Source organism: Cupressus sempervirens, chromosome 6 (genome assembly GCF_028749045.1).
Source record: "Cupressus sempervirens isolate cs-2001-9-10 chromosome 6, ASM2874904v1, whole genome shotgun sequence".
Classification (NCBI taxonomy): domain Eukaryota; kingdom Viridiplantae; phylum Streptophyta; class Pinopsida; order Cupressales; family Cupressaceae; genus Cupressus; species Cupressus sempervirens.
The window spans coordinates 50,090,690-50,112,352 of NC_143123.1; the positions used below are offsets into that span (position 1 = coordinate 50,090,690).

At 34.5% G+C, this 21,663-nt stretch overlaps 1 protein-coding gene across 2 annotated transcripts in view; it reads left to right on the plus strand.

Moving 5' to 3' along the window:
- The window catches only part of LOC149551075 (protein ARABIDILLO 1-like), an 82,000-nt gene that overhangs the window by 49,500 nt on the left and 10,837 nt on the right, over window positions 1-21,663 (plus strand). The window contains exon 10 of one of the 2 annotated variants that reach the window (XM_089786657.1): window positions 9,941-10,162. The exons of the other annotated variant lie outside the window; for it this stretch is intronic. Within the exon in view, the coding sequence (XP_089642783.1) occupies window positions 9,941-10,162 (222 nt within the window). The remainder of the gene's footprint in view (window positions 1-9,940; window positions 10,163-21,663) is intronic. 2 annotated transcript variants of the gene reach the window in all.

Here is a 21,663-nt window from a genome sequence, read left to right on the forward strand (position 1 = left end):
GTCAAAATGTGACATTTGGCATGGAACTCGATAATAAATATAACTAAAAGGATATTTAAATCATATTTAATGTAAATGGTAAGGGTGTGTCATTCGGAGAAAGGCGAGTGTATAAAACAAACTTATTTACCTTGATGTGGGAGGTCTTTACATGTGGACTGATCACCAAGGATTGAGAAAGAATAATATTGTGACATGGATAAAGTAAGATCCAAAATAGTCATTCTCGGTCAACCAAGACAATCATTCCTCGTGCATATCGAGAATCTCAGATCTTAGGATAGTTAAGAAGTGATGCAATGCATGGAACTGCAAAGACATATTTTTAAATATGATAAGGGAAATTTCAGCCATGATTTGTTAAGTAAGGAGATTTAAGGATGTAAATAAATTCCCCTCCTTGACGGGGATTATAATTGAGATCAAAAGATATAATTTATTTCTAAGAGAGGTATGACTTTTGTATTTGAAAAGTCACAATCATCATATGAAAAGTTAAAGTGAAGAGTAGAATATAGATGGAAGGATAGAAGCGTATAGAACAAAAAGTGAATATATGCAAATACAAAATATAAAAGGAATTTTGTGAAGATATATTTATATTTATATAAAGAAGTTGAAATAAAATGTATATGGAAAGCCAGTGAGAAAATTTAGAGCATTCAAAGGGAGGTGGATTACATTCTTCAAAGTTATTATTCAAACTCTAACCCTTAACCATTCATCTTTGGATCATTTGGCATCAATAAGATAGCTGTAAACATTTTGTGAAGATTGGGATCCCTTAATCCAGCATGGACAAAGATGTTTCCAAACATACAAAGGTAACTATGTAAAGCTTCAAAGTATTATCTTTGAGGAAGATTATGAGATGTCTCACATACCATTGATGGTTGATCCAAAATTGTTTTCGAAAGAGGAGACCCAATTTCATAATATTGGGATGATGAGTGGTAAAATGCTTTAGGGTTATGCATTTCATCAAAAGACACTTCATTGCTAAGACACCTATAGTGTTATGATGGATGTAAAAAACAACCCTTGTGGAATATCATGATAATGTAGGAGGATCCAAGTTTGAGATATTTTTCAAATTTGACTATGCTCAAACTATAAAAGTATGTTATATGTGAACCACCAAATGATATGTGTTGGAGGACAAAGTTCAAACTCCTCTCATTTATTAGGGGTTGTGAGAGATTAGAGATGTTTCATCCAATCTACAATAATGATGTGAAAGTGTTTCATCAAACTATAAAAGTATGTTATATGTGAACCACCAAATGATATGTGTTGGAGGACAGAGTTCAAGCTCCTCTCATTTATCAGGGGTTGTGAGAGATTAGAGGTGTTTCATCCAATCTACAATAATGATGTGAAAGTGCTTCTATGGATGGAGGGCGTCTCTCTACTACAAGAATTCAAGCCAAGTTGGCCTTTTGAGGAGGCAATAACGGATTCTACATGGAATTTATTGGATAATGGGATGATGCTTTGCAATGAAGAAAAGAACAAAAAGAAGTTTTCCCACAATTGATGTGATGCAAACTTATTTGATGATATAAGAGTGAAAATTTTACATTGTGAGGGGGAAATAATAAACAATGTTCCATTCTCACTTAAACTATCTTTAGACGGGAGATGTTCCATTAACAAATAATCTAAGAAGGCGAATCTCTTATTAAATGTCTATGCATCCTCATGTGCAAATAAGTATTCTTATCCCTAAGTATTGCATTTATCTAATCATTGTATCCCCTTTCTTATTTGTAATTCCATACATACTATGAGAGTTATTTGCCATGATCTTTTCCATGTCCGAGAATGTTCTTGTAGGAACTTTACACATGTTGCTAAAGTGAGGCTGGATAAAGTGAGGCTCTTGAAGTGAACATCCTTGATGGTCGAGATTGTGAAGTATTCTTCTATATCGAGAGGGAGTCTAACAGTTCATTAGAGGCAACCTTGGACAAAGAGATGAAGCAGATAGAAGATATGATTCAGTCAAACTTTTGGTGATTTTGATCGTATTGATTTAGACAAAGTATACCATTTCGAGATGGATTCTCTAGTGAGTATACCATTTCAAGATGGATTCTCTAGTGATCTTAGATGCAGGCTTGAAGGCTTTATGCTATTAGGATACTTGTTGAACTAGGGAAGCATGACACAACTTGCTGCCAGGACATTAGAAGGATGATATCAGAGTCAAAGGGAGTCTGACACTTAATTAGAGACAACCTTGTACAAGGAAGTCAGAAGGTTGATATTAGTTTCAAAGGAAGTCTGACATTAACTTAGAAGCAACCTTGGACTAGAAAAAAAACCTACATAGTGAGAGGGAGAAGTTCAAGGTGAAATCAGGAAAGAAAACCATCGGTTGCAAATAGGGTTACAAAGTCAATATAGAGTTTATGGTACTTTAGATAAGTACAAGGGTCATGTTGTTTCCAAAGGCATCTCTCAGTGGGAAGTAATTGACTCTTAAAACACCATTGCTCCCATGGTTCGATTGCAGAAATGAGCACCATTAGATTAGCCTTTGCCAAGGCAATTTTGTATGACTTGAAGGTCTGTCAAATAGACGACAAGAGTGCGTTCCTAAATGGTGAGTTATATAAAGAAGTGTACATGACACAAGCTTCTAGAGTCAAGGTTGAACAGGTACTCAAATTGGTGAAAGCACACTATGTCCCCAATCAAACTCATTGGTAATTTACTGAACAGGGGTTTCCAAAGGAGCCCTTTTGACTCAAATTTGTATGTTGACGATTTGATTATCATTAACAATTTTCTGAATCGTTGATTCAAGGATTCAAACAAAATCTCTTCCAAATTTTTGACATATCTGACCATGAACTTCTTCATTTTTTCCTAGGTGTCAAGGTTTGGCAACAATCACATGGCATGTTCATCTCCCAGTCTACGTATGCACGGGCTCTGTTGGACAATTTCAGAATTTAGGATTGTAAACTTGCACCTACACCAATGGAGTTTGGTCTCAAGTTATCAGCCAAATTTGGTTCTCCTATTGAAAATGAATCCACATTTACATAGCTAGTGGGCAGTTTGATATATCTCACTGTCGCTAGACATGATCTCAACTTTGCAATGAGTTACATATGTCAGTTCATGACAGCTCCCAATTCAGATCATTGGGCTGCAGCAAAGTGCATCCCATGCTATGTCAAGGTAACTCCTGATTTTGGTCTCATCTATGGACGAACCAAAGATGCTCGAGTTTTCAGTTACAGAGACTCGGATTGGGGAGGCTAAGTTGATGACAAAAAGTCTACTTCTGGGTATGTCTTCCATTTCGGCACGTGTTACTTGGACTAGTAAGAAGAAGCTTGTCGTATCTCTGTCCTCAACATAAGCTGAATATAGGGGAACAATCAAAACAGGTTTTGAGACAATTTGGCTTTGTAGGACGCTTTCAAACATCCATAAGCCTCAGGAAAGCCCTTCAGCCTTCTTTTGTGACAATCTAGGGGTCCTCAAACTTGTCGAAAATCTACTCTTCCACGAGTGTACTAATCATTTTGACATTCATTGTCATTTTCTGTTGTCTGGTTCTACAGCTGACCAGACTGCTGATATTCTCACCAGGTCCGTACTGCCACAGAAGTTTGTCAAATTTAGGGGGCAGCTTGGTGCCATTGATAATTTGACAATAGAGGGAGGGTATTAAAATAATGTTTGCTAAGTTATTCTATTTCTATTCAAATGGTCACTTCTAAATATTATAAATATCTTGTATAATAGATTCTTTATATTATTAATATTTCTCAAACCATCACTATTTACAGTGGTGTTCCTAGATCCTTACGCTTGACTTTGGTTTTATTACCATATTGTGAAAATTGAACACAATGATTATTGAGATATTCAGTATTTGAATGAAGGGGCCAAAATATCCTTAAATAAGGTTACATACACTTCATCCAAAGAGTATAAGAGCTACATAAGAGGAAAGATTGACAATTAGTGAAGCCAAAAGAAAAATCTATAATAAAGCCTAATTGACGATTATGATATAACATTACTTTAATCCATAGGGTGGGTTTATTTGACTATACATCTACTACTATGTTCTTTTTCCTTGAACAGATTCAATGTCAAATTCATAAGCCTTATGCTATTCATGCATTTTTATTCTCTTTCATTCAAGTTCTAATGACTGAAAGTGTGTAAAGTTGTGGGCTGTTTCCACTGCAAATTTTGTGTTCACTAGACACTGCCTGAACCTGGCCAGTGCATGTATGGTGGCACCCTGTCATTGATTGAGAACTTTCTTTCTGCTTATCTGAGTTTGTGGCTTTAAAATGCTATTGGATGCAGAACTAGATCATAGGTCAGGACGAGTAGTTTAGCCATTCTCTAAATGCCATTGCGTTTTTTCTGGGAATAATTGTTGTTTTTGCTTGTTGAAGTTGTAATTTATGGGATTACACAGGAAACAAAATTATTAATTGTTGTTTGAGTGGTCTCTCAACAAGTGTTACTATGTCAGAGCTTCTTGATAAATAGTTTTCTTTTTCTTGATTTTCTCTCTATGATGCTTTCACTTTTTCTCAAGATTAATATAAGATATGGTAAGAAAGCATTGTTCCTTGTCTTGTTTTTTTTTCCAGCAGTTTTTTTCCTTACCACCTTTCTTCTTAACCTTACAAATAATATCACCAAATTGGATTTTTTTTAATATTATGAACTTGCTAATCTACAATCTCTTTTTTCGTAGTTTTTAGACGTTCCAACCAGAAATTGGATTTGGTTCTTGTGAAGTTTCTGCAAATTCTGTAATAATCAGACTGAGTTACTTCTTTTAGTAATGCTGAAGATGAATCTTAATATATCGATCTATATAGGAAGTATAATAATAAGTAAGTATAATAATATGTATTATTATATTCTGAATTTCTGTATGTCCAAGCAACTCGCATAAGGCAGTGTTAGAGAGAAGCAGACTTATCAAATTTATGTGTTCTCTACCCTCACACTTGTCTTATATTTATAAGGCAACCAAAGGGCATGTCCCTTCAAGGGACATGATCCTATCTAGGTCGGCCCTTGATTGTCTTCGAAAATCGGCACCTAGTATAGGAAAAGATTTAGTTAGTGATAAACTAACTAAACTTGTTCAAGATCAAACTTTAAACAAATTTCTTAAGTGAGTCGTCGATCTTGACTGAAGACTAAGCACAATCAGATCCGAATGCTCTGTATCATCAGACTAGGATGATTTCGAAGTTATAGAATTAACACTCCCTCCTAACTTGATAATGATACTGAGAGATAACATATCTAGCATCATCAGTGGAAGATGAATAAGCATAGATTGATACTCTATATCTATCTGAATCTTTTAAGTATGTGGTATCATTAGAACACATGATACTATGACATATTACTATACTTGTGATATAACTTATCACTGATACTAGTGATAACAATATTGCAAAGAATACAATATATAGGATAAAATCCAAAAAATTCTTAAATTCTTCATTTATCCAGGTTGTGACTCATAGGTACTGGCATTCCTATATCACAACATGATCTTGAGTTAAGATCTACCAGAACACAGGATAAACTTCAGAGAATAATTAAATTCTTCCTTTATCCAAGTTGTGACTCATAGGCATTGAAATGTCTACATAACAAATGATCTTGAACTCATCTAGATCTGAGTGTAGTTCTCTATTGTTCAACACATTATCTAAGAGATCGTCATCTCTGATAATATCTTTTATACAAGTGGTCATTATCTCAGAGATCGTCACCTCTCAAATAATGAATACAAATGGTGAAGCCCATAACAATCAATAGACTGACAATAAAAATTATAAATAATAATTTAAAGAATACAAAATGTTTCATAATTCAACCATACCAAGTCTTTTTCTAAAGTGATCTATCTTCACTCAATAGAGGGGTTTGGTAACAATATTTGTTGTCTGATTTGTTGTACAAATGTATTCTAATTTTACAGTATTCCAGTCTACCATATCTCTAACATAATGGTAAGGAATTTCAATATGCTTGGACCTATCATGAAAAATTGGAATCACAGAAAGCTTGATGGAACTTTGATTATCACAATGAATAATCGTAGGACTCATGGCTTGACCAAATAATCCCACAAGAAACTTTCTAACCCAAACTACTTCCCGATAGGCCATTGCTGCTGCAAGGTATTTGGCTTCTGTGGAACCTTGTGCTACTAATGACTGCTTTTTGCATATCCATGATATCATCTCTGATCCTAAACTGAAACAACATCCTGAAGTACTTTTTCAGTGCTTAACACTTCCACCCCAATCTAAGTCCATGAATCCATGTAAATCCAAGTCAACTTTCTCATATTTGAGCCCAAGCTAAGAGTGTGTTGTAAGTATCTCATAATGTGTTTGACTACAACTAGGTGAATCTCCTTTAGCTCACACATAAAATGACTTAAGGATGGATTGGTATTCTTCTGTCATAGCATCCTTCCAAGTTGTATGTTTAATAGCATCAGAAACATTGGTTGGTTCTGATTTAGATAAATCACTCATGCTTGCTGCATAACTAGAAAAACTTTTGGGTCTTTTGCTTTCTCAGAAAGTTCCAGATGGTGCAGCAAAGTCTTGTGCTTCCTCTATTGTCTTAATGGCCCAAAGTGGTCTTTTCTTTTGAGATTCCTCAAGATTAAGAAACTCAAATTTAGTATTTTCTTGAGAACTAAGTAAGGGAGAGGGATCTTCAAAATTTAGGGCTCTTTTGAATGTTAAATCTTCTTCAAATATTACATCCCTATTAAGTTCATTGTTTTTTTGATCAAGTATGAAAATCCTATATGCTTTAGATGTTTCACTATACCCGACAAAATACCTTTCCTCCCAGAGGGTTCTAGCTTGGTTCTTTTTTCTTTAGGAGCATGTATATATACAGGGCATCCAAAAATCCTAAGATTACTTATATTGGGTTTAACCTTAGTAAAAACTTCTTCAGGAGTTTTATCTTCAAGGTAGGAGTGAGGACTCCTGTTTTGAATATAGACAGCAGCACAAGAGGCTTCCGCCCAAAGATAATATTCTAAATTTTGATCAAATATCATAGCTCTTGCTGCTTTTATAATTTTTCTATTTTTCCTTTCTACTACCCCATTTTGTCGAGGGTCCCTCTTAATTACTATTTCTTTACAAAACTCTTTAAACAAATCTGAAGTATATTCCCCTCCATTATCACTCCTAAGAATTTTAATTTTATGTTCTCATAAGTTTTCAGCTAAGGTTTTGAACTCTTTAAATCTCTTAAGAATTTCTTCTAATTCTTTACACTTTAAGAAGTAAATCCAAGTTTTCCTAGAGAAGTCATCTATAAAGAGTATATAGTACTAGAATCTTCCAAGAGAAGGAACCGACATAGGTCCACATAAATCTGAGTGGATTAATTCCAAAACATTGTTAGTTTTTCTAGTGCTATCCAAAAATGGACTTTTGGTGTTCTTACTAGAGTGCATCCTTTGCATATGCTTGAATGATCTTTATTTAACTTAGGTAAACCAATAACCATCTTCTCCATAGTCGATAAGGTTTTGAAATTTAGATGTCCTCACTTTCTGTGCCATATTTTTTTTTATATCAGCAGCTTCATGAGTTAAGGCTTGAATAGGTCGATTAGGTTCTGTATTAATTCATACAAGTATCGCTTTCTTTGACCAATCAACTTTAATTTCTTAAATGAAGAGTTCTTAGACCAGGTCAATACTTTACCGTCCATGAATGCACCATTATGTCCATCTTCAAGTGCTGTGACTGAGATTAGATTCCTCTTTATTCCTGGTACATAGAGTACTCCTTTGAGATGTAGAGAACTACCTAACTTCAGTTTGAAGGTGCAATTTCCAATTCCTTTGACTGAATGAGTGGAATGATCACCGATAATAACTTCGCCATCAACTTCTTCAGATATAGAGACTAGTGCTTCTTTGCATCCTGTAATATGTGATGATCCACTATCAATCACCCATGCCTTGTTTGATACTTCATTTGATAGTGCCGAGTACAATACACAATTCTCAGGATCATAGCTATCTTCTTTCTTAGTAATGTCTGTACAATTTCCTTGCTATTTAGAATTCTCAGGGCAATTAGATCTGTAGTGTCCAAACTTTTCGCATTTGAAGCATTTTATTTTGGATAGATCTTTCTTAGGTTTGTCATTCTGTTGATTACCCTTCTACTTGAAATACTTCTTCTTACCTTTATAGAAATTTGTGTTGAGGACACGAAGTTCTTCATCTTTAGTTTTCAACTTTCCCCCTTTCTTAAGTTTTTTTGGATTCTTCCTGAAGACAATCTCCCTTAAGTCTATTGAAGTCAGGAAGATTGTCTCCAACAATTACTCCTTGTGCGAATGTTTCCCATGAATTTGGTAATCCATCTATAGCCATTGGTGTTAGTTCCGTGTCATCAATTATGGTTCCTATACTTGCAAGTTCATCTCTTAGACTGTCAACCCTTAGGAAGTAAGAATCCATCGATATTCCCTTCTTTATCTGTATATGATTTAGTTGCTTTTTTAGTGTGAGGACTCTAGTTGCATTGTTGACCTCATATGCATTTATCATATTAAATGTTGTTTGATGTTTCATTAGCATGGGTACTATTTCATTTTTCACTCCATCTAATATGATATACATGGCTTTTTTGTTTCCTTTACTCCAAATAGTTTTGTTAGGTTCAACAACAGGTTGTTTGGATGCTGAATCAACAAACTGTTTTACATCATTTTCTTCAAGAATTATCATGATTCTGAATTTCCAAGCATCGAAGTTATCTTTCCCATCAAACCTGTCCTCGGGTCTGATTGTGTATGCGATTGAAGATAGAAGAATGATGCTAGATATATTAAGTCTGATTGTTTAATTTGCAGTGCCTAGGTTCGACTAACAAAGCTCTGATACCATGTAAAGTTTCTGCAAATTCTGTAATAATCAGACTGAGTTACTTCTTGTAGCAATACTGAAGATGAATCTTAATAAATTGATCTATATAGGAAGTACAATAATAAGTATTTTTATATTCTGAATTTTTGTATGTCCAAACAACTTGCACAAGGCAGTGTTATAGAGAAGCAGATTTATCAAATTTGTGTGTTCTCTATCCTCACACTTATATTTATAAGGTAACCAAAGGGCATGCCCCTTCAATGGACATGACCCTATCTAGGTCAGCCCTTGATTCTCTTCCAAAGTTGGCACCTAGTATAGGAAAAGATTTAGTTAGTGATTAACTAACTAAACTTGTTCAAGCTTTAAACAAATTTCCTAAGTGAGTCGTCGATCTTGACTGAAGACTAAGCACAATCAGATCCGAATAATCTGCATCATCAGACCAGGATGATTTCGAAGTTATAGAATTAACAGTTCTCTCTATGATCCTTCACTTTTTCTCAGGATTACTATATACTATGGTAAAAAAGCATTGTTCATTGTCTTGACCCCTTTTTTTAATCCAGCAATTGTTTTCCCCTACTGCCTTTGCTTGTTCTTATGTATTCACAACCTTACAAGTAATAATCACCAAATGTGAATGTTTAAATATTATGAACTTGCTGATCAACAATCTCTTTTTCCCTAGTTTTAGACATTCCTTCCAGAAGTTGGATTTGGAATGCTTTGTTGTATTTATAATCTGTAGCAATAGATTTGGTCTTTCCAGTATTAGACCTTAATTGCTCCTTTTATTCTGCATTTTAGAGCATATTGCAAGAAATTGGTGTGCTTGGTGCAGTAAGATTCCCGGTTTTATCTAAGTTTATTTCTGTTGCATGGATTTCTTGTTTGCTACTGGGTTTTCAGACTTGGGTGGTTTAAACATTAACATTTTTGTAGGTTAGGATTTTCATGTCATTTGGATGATTGCATCCTATTGTGTTTATTTTCTATGAACAGGATGGAGGAAGCCGCGGCAGCCGGTATGGTTTTTGATAGTGCTCCAAAGAATGGAAACTTAGATGGCGCAAGGCGTATGGCACTAAGACATATAGAAGCTTTCATCATGACATTTTCAGATCATCAGACATTCTCAGTAGCAACTTCTTCTTGTGCACCTGCTGCTCTTGCACAAGTTGCAGAGACAGCACGGATACAAGAAGCAGGACATCTTCGGTGCAGGTGGAGTTATATAACCTCAGCAAATATTTTTTACTGGGTTTTACGAATTCATAAAAAAGCATTTTAGGTGAATGCTGGGGATTCCATGTCTCCCTTTGCACAACTATGATTTTTTCATCTGAACAACTATTATGTGCTAGATTTTTTTTGTATGTGGTTGGGATAGTCATTCCTTATGCCACTTCTCAATCTTACAAATCAGATTTAGTAACAGATTCAATGGAATGCCTCATTAATGACATATTGAAACTTTTACAATGGCAAAATGGTAATGTGCTCTTATTTTTTGCGTAAGTTATGAAATGTTTATTATCAAAAAACTGAGACCACAACTTGCATTGGAAGATTTGGAGCTTTTGTTTGGGTATTCAGATGAGGGCTCTGATATCTGTTTTGTGCATCTTTACCCAAATTTTCTTAGTGCAGATTATGGATGCCATCTGGGATCTTGCAAGCAAACTAATAAATTCCTTCAGATCAGATAAAGATTCTATTCTTTAGAGAGGTTCCTGATTTATGAATGAAGGAACCCTGTTTATATGATCAAGCTATCTTTTATCCCGTGTTCATCATGTAGATATGCATATATAAATTAGATCCATGCTATGGAAGCCAAGAATCACTAGGAAGTGAAAGCTTTCCTTGTTTGACTTGTCATCCCACAGTGTTTGTGGAAACTGGAATGTAACCATTTGTTGGTAGATGACGGCTGGGTTGGAGGATGACTTGACATAATGTGAGCCTCGAGAGTGGCACTCATGTTGCTGTGTAGTCATTCAAAATTTGTAAATTGATGCTTAGAATTATGTGGTAAGAATCTTTGAGATTCAGGCCTTGTGTTTTCTCTTGGAGGTGTATTTGGACCCAATTGAAGCAATACTGGAGATCACAATGTTTGATCTGACGGAGAGTGCTCTGTTCCATTGCTATAATATATGTGTTACTTGTTGGAGATGGACGGGTAATCACAAGAATTCGGGAGATGCTTTGGCGACCGCAAACCAATGAAGTATTTGCACAATTACAGGCACACTGCAGTCAATGAAATTGTATCATTTCTGTTGAATCCATCAGGGTCAGTTTCCCCTTCTTGTAAAGCAATAGTCCTGATTGCATTGAGTCTAGGAAGTGGGTGTGGAGCTTCAATTTCAGTTGCTGCTTGGTGAACTACTTGGCTTGTGGGGGCTGACCCTTTTTCAGATCTCCATATACAGGTGTAGGATAGGTTTGGGTAATCATTTTGTCCAAAGTCTGATCTAATTTTTCTGCAGTCTGATGTGAGGTGCAGAATGTTGAGTATGCATAGCTGCCTGGTATGCTGTTCTTTGGAACCAGAGTGGCACATTATTGATACAATTATATTTTGTAAACTCTGGAGTTTGTACAAGTTCAACTTGCAAGTTTTTATAGACACATTGAGAACACAGTCAAATGCATAAGAGGGTAAAATACTGGTTAAAACACATTTATCACAATTTGTTTTTGACTATAAAACTACACATTCTTTCTTGAGATGTCAATTTTAAATTTAATACATTTTGTAATTGAATTTTGCAAAAAATAAATTATTTCAGACATTTAAATTTTTAGTACTTTTTAGGCCGAGTAGCTGATCCTGGGTTTGGTTCAGATTTGGATTCGGGGATTCGGCGAACTTTTTTGGGCCAGATTCCAGTTCTGCAGGTGTATGTATAGACATTTAAAAAAATACATCTATGTATCTATGTATATTCATAGATTCATACATGTGACATGTGAATGCTCATCCATCATTAGTTCAGAACTTCAAGGTTCAAACATAATGATAATAATTAGAAGTTGAAACACAACTCTAATAAAATGATAAATCCATAATTATCGATAGATTATTATATCATATTCATACTTTGCAAAAGTCTCAAAATGTAATGACATGCTGAAAATTTAAATCACAGGCCATATTTAAAAGATAAACAATGTAATGTCCCCAAATTTTAAAAAAGTATTTTAATCAATCAATGGTCCTAGAATTTAAATAATATTATAAATGGATCTTTACTCATTTAATAAACGGGGCCCATTTTTATTTTAATTGTTTGTAGGTGTTTGTCGTGTCTGCACTTTTGTAAACCCTTGGGAATTTCTTGGGAGGGGTATTTATGACCGGTATGTAGGAAGTTTTTAGTATGCAATTTGAAATATTTTGTTTGTATTGCGAATTCTAGTTGGAGTTCTTGTCAGCCATTTCGGAAGTGAAAGATCCTCCCTACTCTACTTTGCTCTTTGTTCGAAACTATTGTAATCTGAACTACTATCATTGTTAATCTGAACATCTCTGACACGTGCATTCCAATCCATTATGTAGTATTGATTTTCTTGCTATTTGACATTAGTGTTTTTGGCATATATGTGGTGGGCGATTATTTGTTTATGCAAATATCAAAACCAAGACACTTCAACATGTTGCCATAACTACCATACAATCCTAGTATGAAACTAGTGGGTAAGGCCATAATAATGGTTTCCACTTTTCATCACAAAGAAATCGGAGGAAAAGTGGGAAAATCGTCCTCTAGGGGCTTCGTTCGAAGCCCCTTGTTCCAACCACAATGAGGGGCTTTGTACTAAAATTTCTAAAATGGACTTAAATTTCTATCAAATTTTCCCCTTTTGAGGGCTTAAACAAAGGCTAGACAAGTCCATATTCTGAAACTAAATATAAAGAATTGATGTACTCTGAATAAGCTTTCCAATCACTATATTTTTAGTATATAATATATATTGTGTTTGTCATGATGTTTAATTTTAATTTTATTAAATATAGGTTGTTTGGCAATTTCACAAATCTCGATTTGGAGCTTCAAGAAAAATAGAAAAATAGAAAATAGAAAATTTCAAAAATATGTCCATTAAAGGTATGTGTGTTACCTTTCTAGAAAATCAAGAAAAATTTAATTTCGATCAATACAAATCAAATTATATTGATAAAAAACAACCTATGTCTAAATTAATGTTAGCATCACTTTGCCACTAATTAAACTCTATAATTTCTAATGAAATTGAATGAAACCAACTAAACTTGCTAGATATTGATGCTACTATTCTATCCTTGAAAGAATTTTGTCATTATCATTTTAAAAAAAAGTTATCTTGATCAAATGACCCGTGACTCTTTGAAAATGCTGATATTCATATAAACCACTTCTCAAAGAAGATGGAAAAATGGACTTCAAATGAATTAAAAAAAAAACATTAAAAAATATTGTTGGAAACTAGAAAGAAAATGCCAAAAATCTCTAGTTTACATCATCTTCAAATTCTTTACGGTTTTTTAGTAATACGCACCTTAAAATGAAGTTTGTTTTAAAAATATCTATTTCAATGTCAAAAAATGGGAATCATTACTATGGCCTGACCCTAGTACAAAAGTAGTATGAAGCTAGTACAAAGGTAGTACTGAGCTAGCAAGCTACCGCTGAAGGCGAAGGAGTCTTACAAAGTTGGCATTGGTCGTCATACAAGTGAGGAGGCCTTCGAGGCATTGTTGTGGTATTAGTGTCAGTGATCTTACTAGCGTGGTGGAATGATTGAGAGATTTTGGAATTTGGATCACATTATGACACCCAACAATGATGGAGACTGGTGGTTGAAGGCACTACAAAAGACTAGCAAAGAGCTCAGTGATGTTATATATCTTCCATCACATATATTGGACGCTTGTTTGTGTAGGGTGGACCAATCACCTTCAAGATTTATATAGAGGATTCTTACTCCGATCGAGATCCCCTTAAGACAACCCAATTTGTTGAAACACACTGACAAGGTAATTATGTTGGTAGTTGCAACATGTCTAAGTGGGATTTTGAGAATCTTGACTCCTCGAGTACCATATGCTAATGCCACCATGATAGAGATATTGCACTTGATCCTTGACAACTTTCAGAGCCTTGATGACATCGGTGGTGATCCATTTGGCAAGAGATTTATAATAATGGAGAATTGTACAGATATCAAAATAACTAACTTCCTCTTTGATCTTGAGTTGCAAGATTTGATCTGTGGTATCTTTCATCACTTCTTGGTCACAATCTAGGAATCCCATAATACTAGGGCTTTGGTTGCTAGGGAGAGCCTTATGGTTTCTTGAATTGAGGAGATGGAAGAAATACCCCAACCTATCATGTCTATTCTATGGGCCGTTTGCAATCTAGAATGTGTTCCTTATATTGCAACATGTAAATTGGTCAATAACATATTCAAGCATTGTGAAGTGAAACAAGTGTGAGGAAATTGGTGACGACAACAAGAGTGATGCACTACTTGAGGAAGATAAAGAGCCACACAAGGATATGCAAGAATCTAGTGCTACCCATAGAAGTGGAGAAAACCTAAGCCTACATGACAAAAGCAAGGTTGAAGAAAATACTTGCACGAAGCTTGTCTTGAAGGAAACATTGATCAATCAGTTGCATGGAGAAATAGATACTATAAGTGTTTGTTTTTATGGTAATGACCGCATGAAGATTTTGGGTTAGAACACCGATGAGTTTTATGATTCACTTTTGTGGGATGCTGATGACTCTAGGCATGACAATGTTTGTATTAGAGAGGAGCAATGCAAACTTGATAGAGAGTTATTCTCCATTGGTACAGTGGCAATGTTTACTTATACAATGGCAGTGTCGATTGACATCATGGCAGTGCCCGATTGGTACAATAGAGGTGTTGATGGGCATGGTGGCAGTGTTAATGCAATAGGATCTCTGATAGAATAAACTGTATTTCAGACTGTAATGAAATATGTAACCTACTTGCTCTTAGATTTGTATGTTGCAGATCTCAATTCAGAATAGTGCTTTGGTGCTTGAAGAATCTTCTAGTTGAATTATAATGTATAATAATCTGCAAGAGAAACAGATCGCTGGGACTGCATATATGACTTGTAATTGATATATGATCAGTCCCACCGATGCCAATAGACATATCCAATGAAGAGTTGCATTCTTGTATTGAACTACCTTTAACAAAACAATATTAATCAAGATCGCGACAGCATTTACCTTGCCGAATACTATTCATATAATCAATGTATAATACCTGATGTGAGATCGGTGAAAGAGAATGCATTAGTAACATGAGAAGCTTGATATAATTCGAAGGTAATGATGTCTAAATTCATATGCAGATATATGTCTATATATATGTATATGCACATATGTGTATATACATATATATAGGCATATGTCTGTCTAGCATAACCATAGAATTAGATTTAATTTGTTCATAATTACTTCGACAAAAGCTATATTTCAACACTCCCTCTTAGCGAGGGAGAAGTAATACATTTCTCAAAAGAATACAGAATGTCTATATATAACCCATTCTCTGACTTTTAACACTTTGAAATAGTGACTAGTCAAATAATTAAAATCACCATGCTATGAACACTATCATAACATATATTATGATCTCTAATTGTCCAAAACATTATCTAGAGTAATCATAATGCATTCGTTATCAATGACTTTCGGCATAACCGAAACAAACATCATGATAGCAGGCCTATCATTTGCAAGATCGTCACCTTGTAAAGGATTATCTTCTGAATATATATGTCCATGAAAGATCGTCACCTTTCATTACATATCTAATGCAACTAAACAACCATAGAAGCATAAACACATAAATTGAAAATTTTAAATTTAATATTCAATATTACAATTTAATCATACCAAGTTTTCTTCTAAAGTATTCCAACTTCACTTTAGCAAGAGGCTTGGTAAAGATATCCACTGTTTGCTCATTAGTACTAATATATTCTAGTTTTATAACACCTCAATCCATCATATCTCTAATGTGGTAATAAGGAATTTCAATATGCTTAGAATAATTGTGAAAAATTGGATTTACTGAAAGCTTGTTACAACTCTGATTGTTGCAATGAATCACAGTGGGCTTCAAAGGCCTTTTGAACAAATCAACTAGCAACTTCCGTAACCATACAGCTTCTCTAGCTCCCAAAGAAGAGGCAATGTATTTTGCTTTAGTAGAATTAATGCAACAGAGGATTGTTTTCTACTAAACCAAGAGACCATTCCAGATCCAAGATTGAAGCAACATCCAAAAGTACTCTTACATTCAGTAGAGCTGCCTGCTCAGTCAGAATTTGAATATCCATGAAGATTGATGTCTACTTGATCATATCTGATTCTCATGCCAATAGTGCCTTTTAGATATCTCAAAATGTATTTAGTTGCATGTAGATGTATTTTTTTTGGTGCACACATAAACTGACTTAAGGTATTAGTAGCATAACATATGTTGGGACAAGTATTCACTAAATACATTAAAGATCCAATAATCTGCCTGTAGTAAGTAGGATCCATAGATTCAGATTTGATCATATCATGCTTCAACTTATGTAAATTGACTTCCATAGGAGTAGTAGCTGGTTTACATTCCATCATTTCAAATTTTGTCAAAATATCGATAGTATATTTTCCCTAATTTAGAAAAATATAGTCACCCTTTTGCCAAACTTCTAGTTCTAGAAAGTAGTGAAGAAGACCTAGATCTTTCATATCAAATTCTGCTGTTCATGTTTGCATTTCTTTATAAGATGTTCTTCACCCGTTATCAACAAATCATCAACATATAATAGAAGAATAATCATATCATTACCATCTATCTTGAAGTATAATTTAGAATCAGCTTCATTTTTAGAGTATTCTAACTTTGTTAGATATTTGTCTATTCTTTCGTATCACGCTTTGGGAGCCTGTTTGAGGCCATACAGTGCTTTCTTAAACTTACATACGTGAAATTTTCTGTCATGAGCGTAGAACCCTTCTGGTTGCTCAATATAACCTTCTTCTTCAATTTTACCATTTAGGAATGTTGTTTTAACATCCATTTGATGAACTTTCCATCCTTTGGATGCTATGATAGCCAAGATAGTTCTAACTAAAGTGTATCTAGCAACTAGAGCAAATGTTTCTTCATAATCAATACCTTCTTTCTGAGAGAAACCTTGTGTTACAAATCTGGCTTTGTACTTTTCAAAGCTGTCGTTAGGTGCATGCTTGATTTTGAACAACCACTTAGAAGAAACAACTGATTTTTTTAGGTTTGGGTACAATATCCCAGACATCATTTTTTAATATAGAGTTATATTTTTCAGTCATTGCTTGTTTCCAAGGTTGGCTTGATAAGGCTTCTTCAACATTTGAAGGTTCTATTTTTATAAATTCAGTTAATAATGCAACATAACATGATCGGTTTCTTGTTTTTTTACTTTCTCGAATTACTTCATTAGGTTCAACATTATTCTCTTCAATCATTTTTCTAGCCCAAAGTGGTCTCTTTTTATTGTTAACATTTTTAGAATCCTCAGGATTTGATGTAGTGGTAGACAAGGGTTCAATATCACTCTCCCTCTCAATTTCTACCGTGCAATTTTCTTCTATTTCAGAGACAGGTTCTGTAGGTGATTCATCACTGTTTTTAGAAAGATTGAATGTGACATCTTCAAATTTCACATCTCTACTTATTTCAATTGTTCTTTGACTCGGAATAAAAACCATGTAGCCTATGGTTGTTTCACTGTATCCAATGAGTATCCCCATCTTTCCAGATGGTTCTAGTTTTGTTCTTTTCTCTTTAGGAATGTGAATACAAACATGACACCCAAATATCCTCAGATGACTTAAATCCGGTTTAATACTCGTAAATACTTCTTCAAGAGCGGTGTTCAATAATATTGAGCGTGGACATCTGTTTTGAGTATAAACTGCAGTGTCAGATGCTTTAGCCTAGAAATAAGTATGAAGGTTTTGATTGTGCATCATTGCTTTGGTTGATTCAATAATTGATCTATTCTTACGTTTTGCAACTTCATTCTGTTGAGGATTATATGGAACATAAAACTCCCGCTTAATCCCAACAGCAATGCAAAAGTCTTTAAAAATTTCAGATATGTATTCACCTCCATTGTTTGATCTTAGTATTTTTATTTTCTTTCTTATCTGGTTTCAACTAGAGCTTTGAATTCCTTGAATTTTGATAATACTGCAATTGATTCCTTCTGTTTTAGGAAGTATATCCAAGTTCTTTTAGAATAGTCATCAATAAAAATTACATAGAAGACACACCCATTCAAAGAAGCTACAAACATAAGACCACAAAGGTCAGTGTGGAAAAGTTCAAGAATAGATTTTGATTTGTGAGCACTTTTAGGAAATGATTGCTTAATATTTTTTCCTAGGGCACATCCTTTGCAGATACTTTAGTGATAAGTTTTGAGACTAGGTAATCCTTTTACAATTTTTCCTATAGATGATAATGCACGATAGTGAACATGACCTAGCCTTCTATGCCAAATTTCGGTAGAATTTGAAGTTTCAGGACTTAGGGTTAAATTTTGATTATTACAAAGTTTATATAGACCTCCGTCTCTAAATCCAATAGAAATAGCTTTCTTGATATTAGATTTCTTTGGCCAAGATAGAACTTTGTCCTTTTGAAAGGTGACTCTGAATCCTTGATCAACAAGACTAGAAATAGAGACCAAATTCCTTTTTATAGCAGGTACATATAAAACATTTTTTAGTTGGAGAGTAATTCCTGAATTTAGGTGAATTGAGCACAAGCCAATACCTTTGATCAGATGAGTAGAATTATCTCCAATGGTGACTTCTTTTGAAGAGTATTATGAAAAAACTATCAAATTTGTCTCTAAAACCTGTTATATATCGAGATGCTCCACTGTCTATAATCCAAGTGTTTTTATTTAAGTTTAATTCACTTGAAAGAGCTAAATAAAATGCATTGTTTTTTTTTTCTTCTTTCTCTACTTTCTCTTCTTTGATTTCTATTAGGGCTGCTTGAATTCTCTTTCATTTAGGGCAGAAGTTGTGTGAGTGACCAATTTTGTCACATTTGAAACATTTTACTTTAGACAAATCTTGTTTCTTATATGGTTTGTCAAATTCCTTATTATTATGTTTTAATTTTCTTGTTAAAATTTGCATAAAGAGCTTGAATGTCTCCCTGTTTATTTATACTTAGTCCTCTTGAGACTAATCTTGATTCTTTCTGTGTGCATTCATTTTTTAATAATTCAACAAGATAACTGGGGGGGGGGGGGGGGCGTGTGAATCAGTTATTCAACAATTAAAACATTTATCGTCTTTAAATAAACTTAACCATTCAACTAAAGTAAACAACAATCATAATAAAATTCGCATAGACAATTACACCAGAAATGTTGACTAGGGAAACCCTTGATCAGAGGGAAAACCCCAGTGGGAATGATGCCCCCAAGATGATGTACTAATATAAATATTTTTTGTTAGAGAATGGACCCTGTTAGGAGTCTATTACAACTTTTAGTACATAGAGTCCTTGTTAAGAGACTTTGAATTCCTGTTAGGAGATTCCAAACCTGTTAGGAGTTGCACTACAATGTATGAAAGAAGAGTCCACTGCCCGAACATGCAATTTCAACTAGAAGAGCTCACTGCTCAAACAAGTAATTTACTGTTATCTTCTTCTTTCCTTTGTTTTGTCAACCGAACCAATCATTGTCAGACCTTGTAGACTAGGTCACGAACCTCGGATCCAAATACCAAACCTCGGATCACTCAGCAAAACCTCGGCGATGAAGTTTCCTTCACTTCCACACTACTCTGCTCAACTTCGCATTCCGCTCTTGCTGCTGCTTATCATCAAATATATAACCATATTATTCCATACCATCAAATATATAACCATATTATTCCATACCATGATAAAGTAAAATGTCCTTCCTTTATATCTAGTCCTCAAAACAATTTCTTGAGTCGGCTATTAGACCTTCTTAATTAATTATTGTAGGATCACATTAAGAACACATTACACTTAGCGATAACATAAGTCTTCCGCCTTGTAACTTGAATAACTTTCCGTACACGCAGTGTTATGATGAGTGAGCATAGCCATGTCATCACCAACATATCTTCTTCATGTCCTCAACCTTGATTCTTAGAATAACAACTTTGCTAAGAGATATAACAAGTTTACCAGAACATGCCTTTTTAAACTCTATCTCATAACAAACATGACCAAAGCTTTCATAACTTCTTCTATACTTATCCTTTCTTCTTTCGATGTTAATTGCATATACTAGATACTCAAAACTATCTCCCATAACCTCAAATAGTGTAAACACTCAACTAGCCGTTCGTACCACCTTGATCTTTTCGCTGTTTTTCTGTCAAATAGTACAAAAAAATGCTATGTTGACATCAATGACAAACTCAGTAATGAATGTAACATATCATCATAGTAACATATCTACAATACTCCATAGGAATATTATCAACATTCATGCTTGCAACAAATCTTCTAACAATCTCCCCCTTTGGCATTGACGGTAACATAGATGAAAAACATCTAGTTCCAAGAATACCAACAAAAGACTGATAATCTTCTTTTTCAAATCCTCTTCATTAATCATTCTCTCCCATTGATATACCTCAATGCGCTTTCTATCAAACTGTCATTCCATGCTGTTTTTCATGCAATTTTTCTTCTTCAACATAATGTTTTGCATGCAATATTCTCCCCCATTGATATCAATGTCAAAGGTTTCATCAACCAACTTTATTGCATCAAACTCTACAACAACTGATTTTTTCTAGCTCAAGTGTCAAGAGACACTGTTCAAAACAATATCCAACAAGAGTCCTAGATGACTCTGTCCATCACAAATACTCCCCCATACAGGAAGCATCAACATTCATTTAAGAAAAACAATGGTGCTCTATTACCCTGGACTGATGCACTCTTGCATCTTTTACTCTGATGTAGGAAAGGGCATAACCCCAAGCATATCTCACACATACTCAAAAGTCTCTTTGGGAAGAGGCTTAGTGAATATATCTGCAATTTGCACTTTAGTGCTCACATATTCCAATCTGATTTCCTTATCTGCAACTTTCTCTCTCAACATGTGATACTTGATAGAAATGTGCTTAGTCTTCGAATGCAACACTAGATTCTTAGACATATTTACCGTGCTTGTGTTGTCACAATGTATGACAACAAGTTCATTGATTTCTATCCTTCTATCCTTCAACATTTGCTTCATCCAAATAACTTGATTGCAATTGTTTGCTGCTGCAACATATTCTGCTTCAGCTGTACTTTGAGATGTACAATCTTGCTTCTTGCTTAACCAAGAAACCAATCTTCCTCCAAGAAAGAAAGCTCCACCACTGGTGCTCTTATGGTCATCCATACTGCCTACCCAATCTGCATCAATATAAGCACTTAGAGTAAAATCATTAGATCTGTCATACCACAATCCAAACTCTGATGTTTCTTTCAGATATCTAAATATCCTTTTTACTGCTGCATAATGTGCTTTTCTGGGATCAACTTGAAATCTTGCAACAATTCCAACTGCATTTGCTACATCCGGCCTTGTTTGAGTCAGATATTGCAAACCTCCGATCATAGATCTAGACTTTTTTTGCTCAACA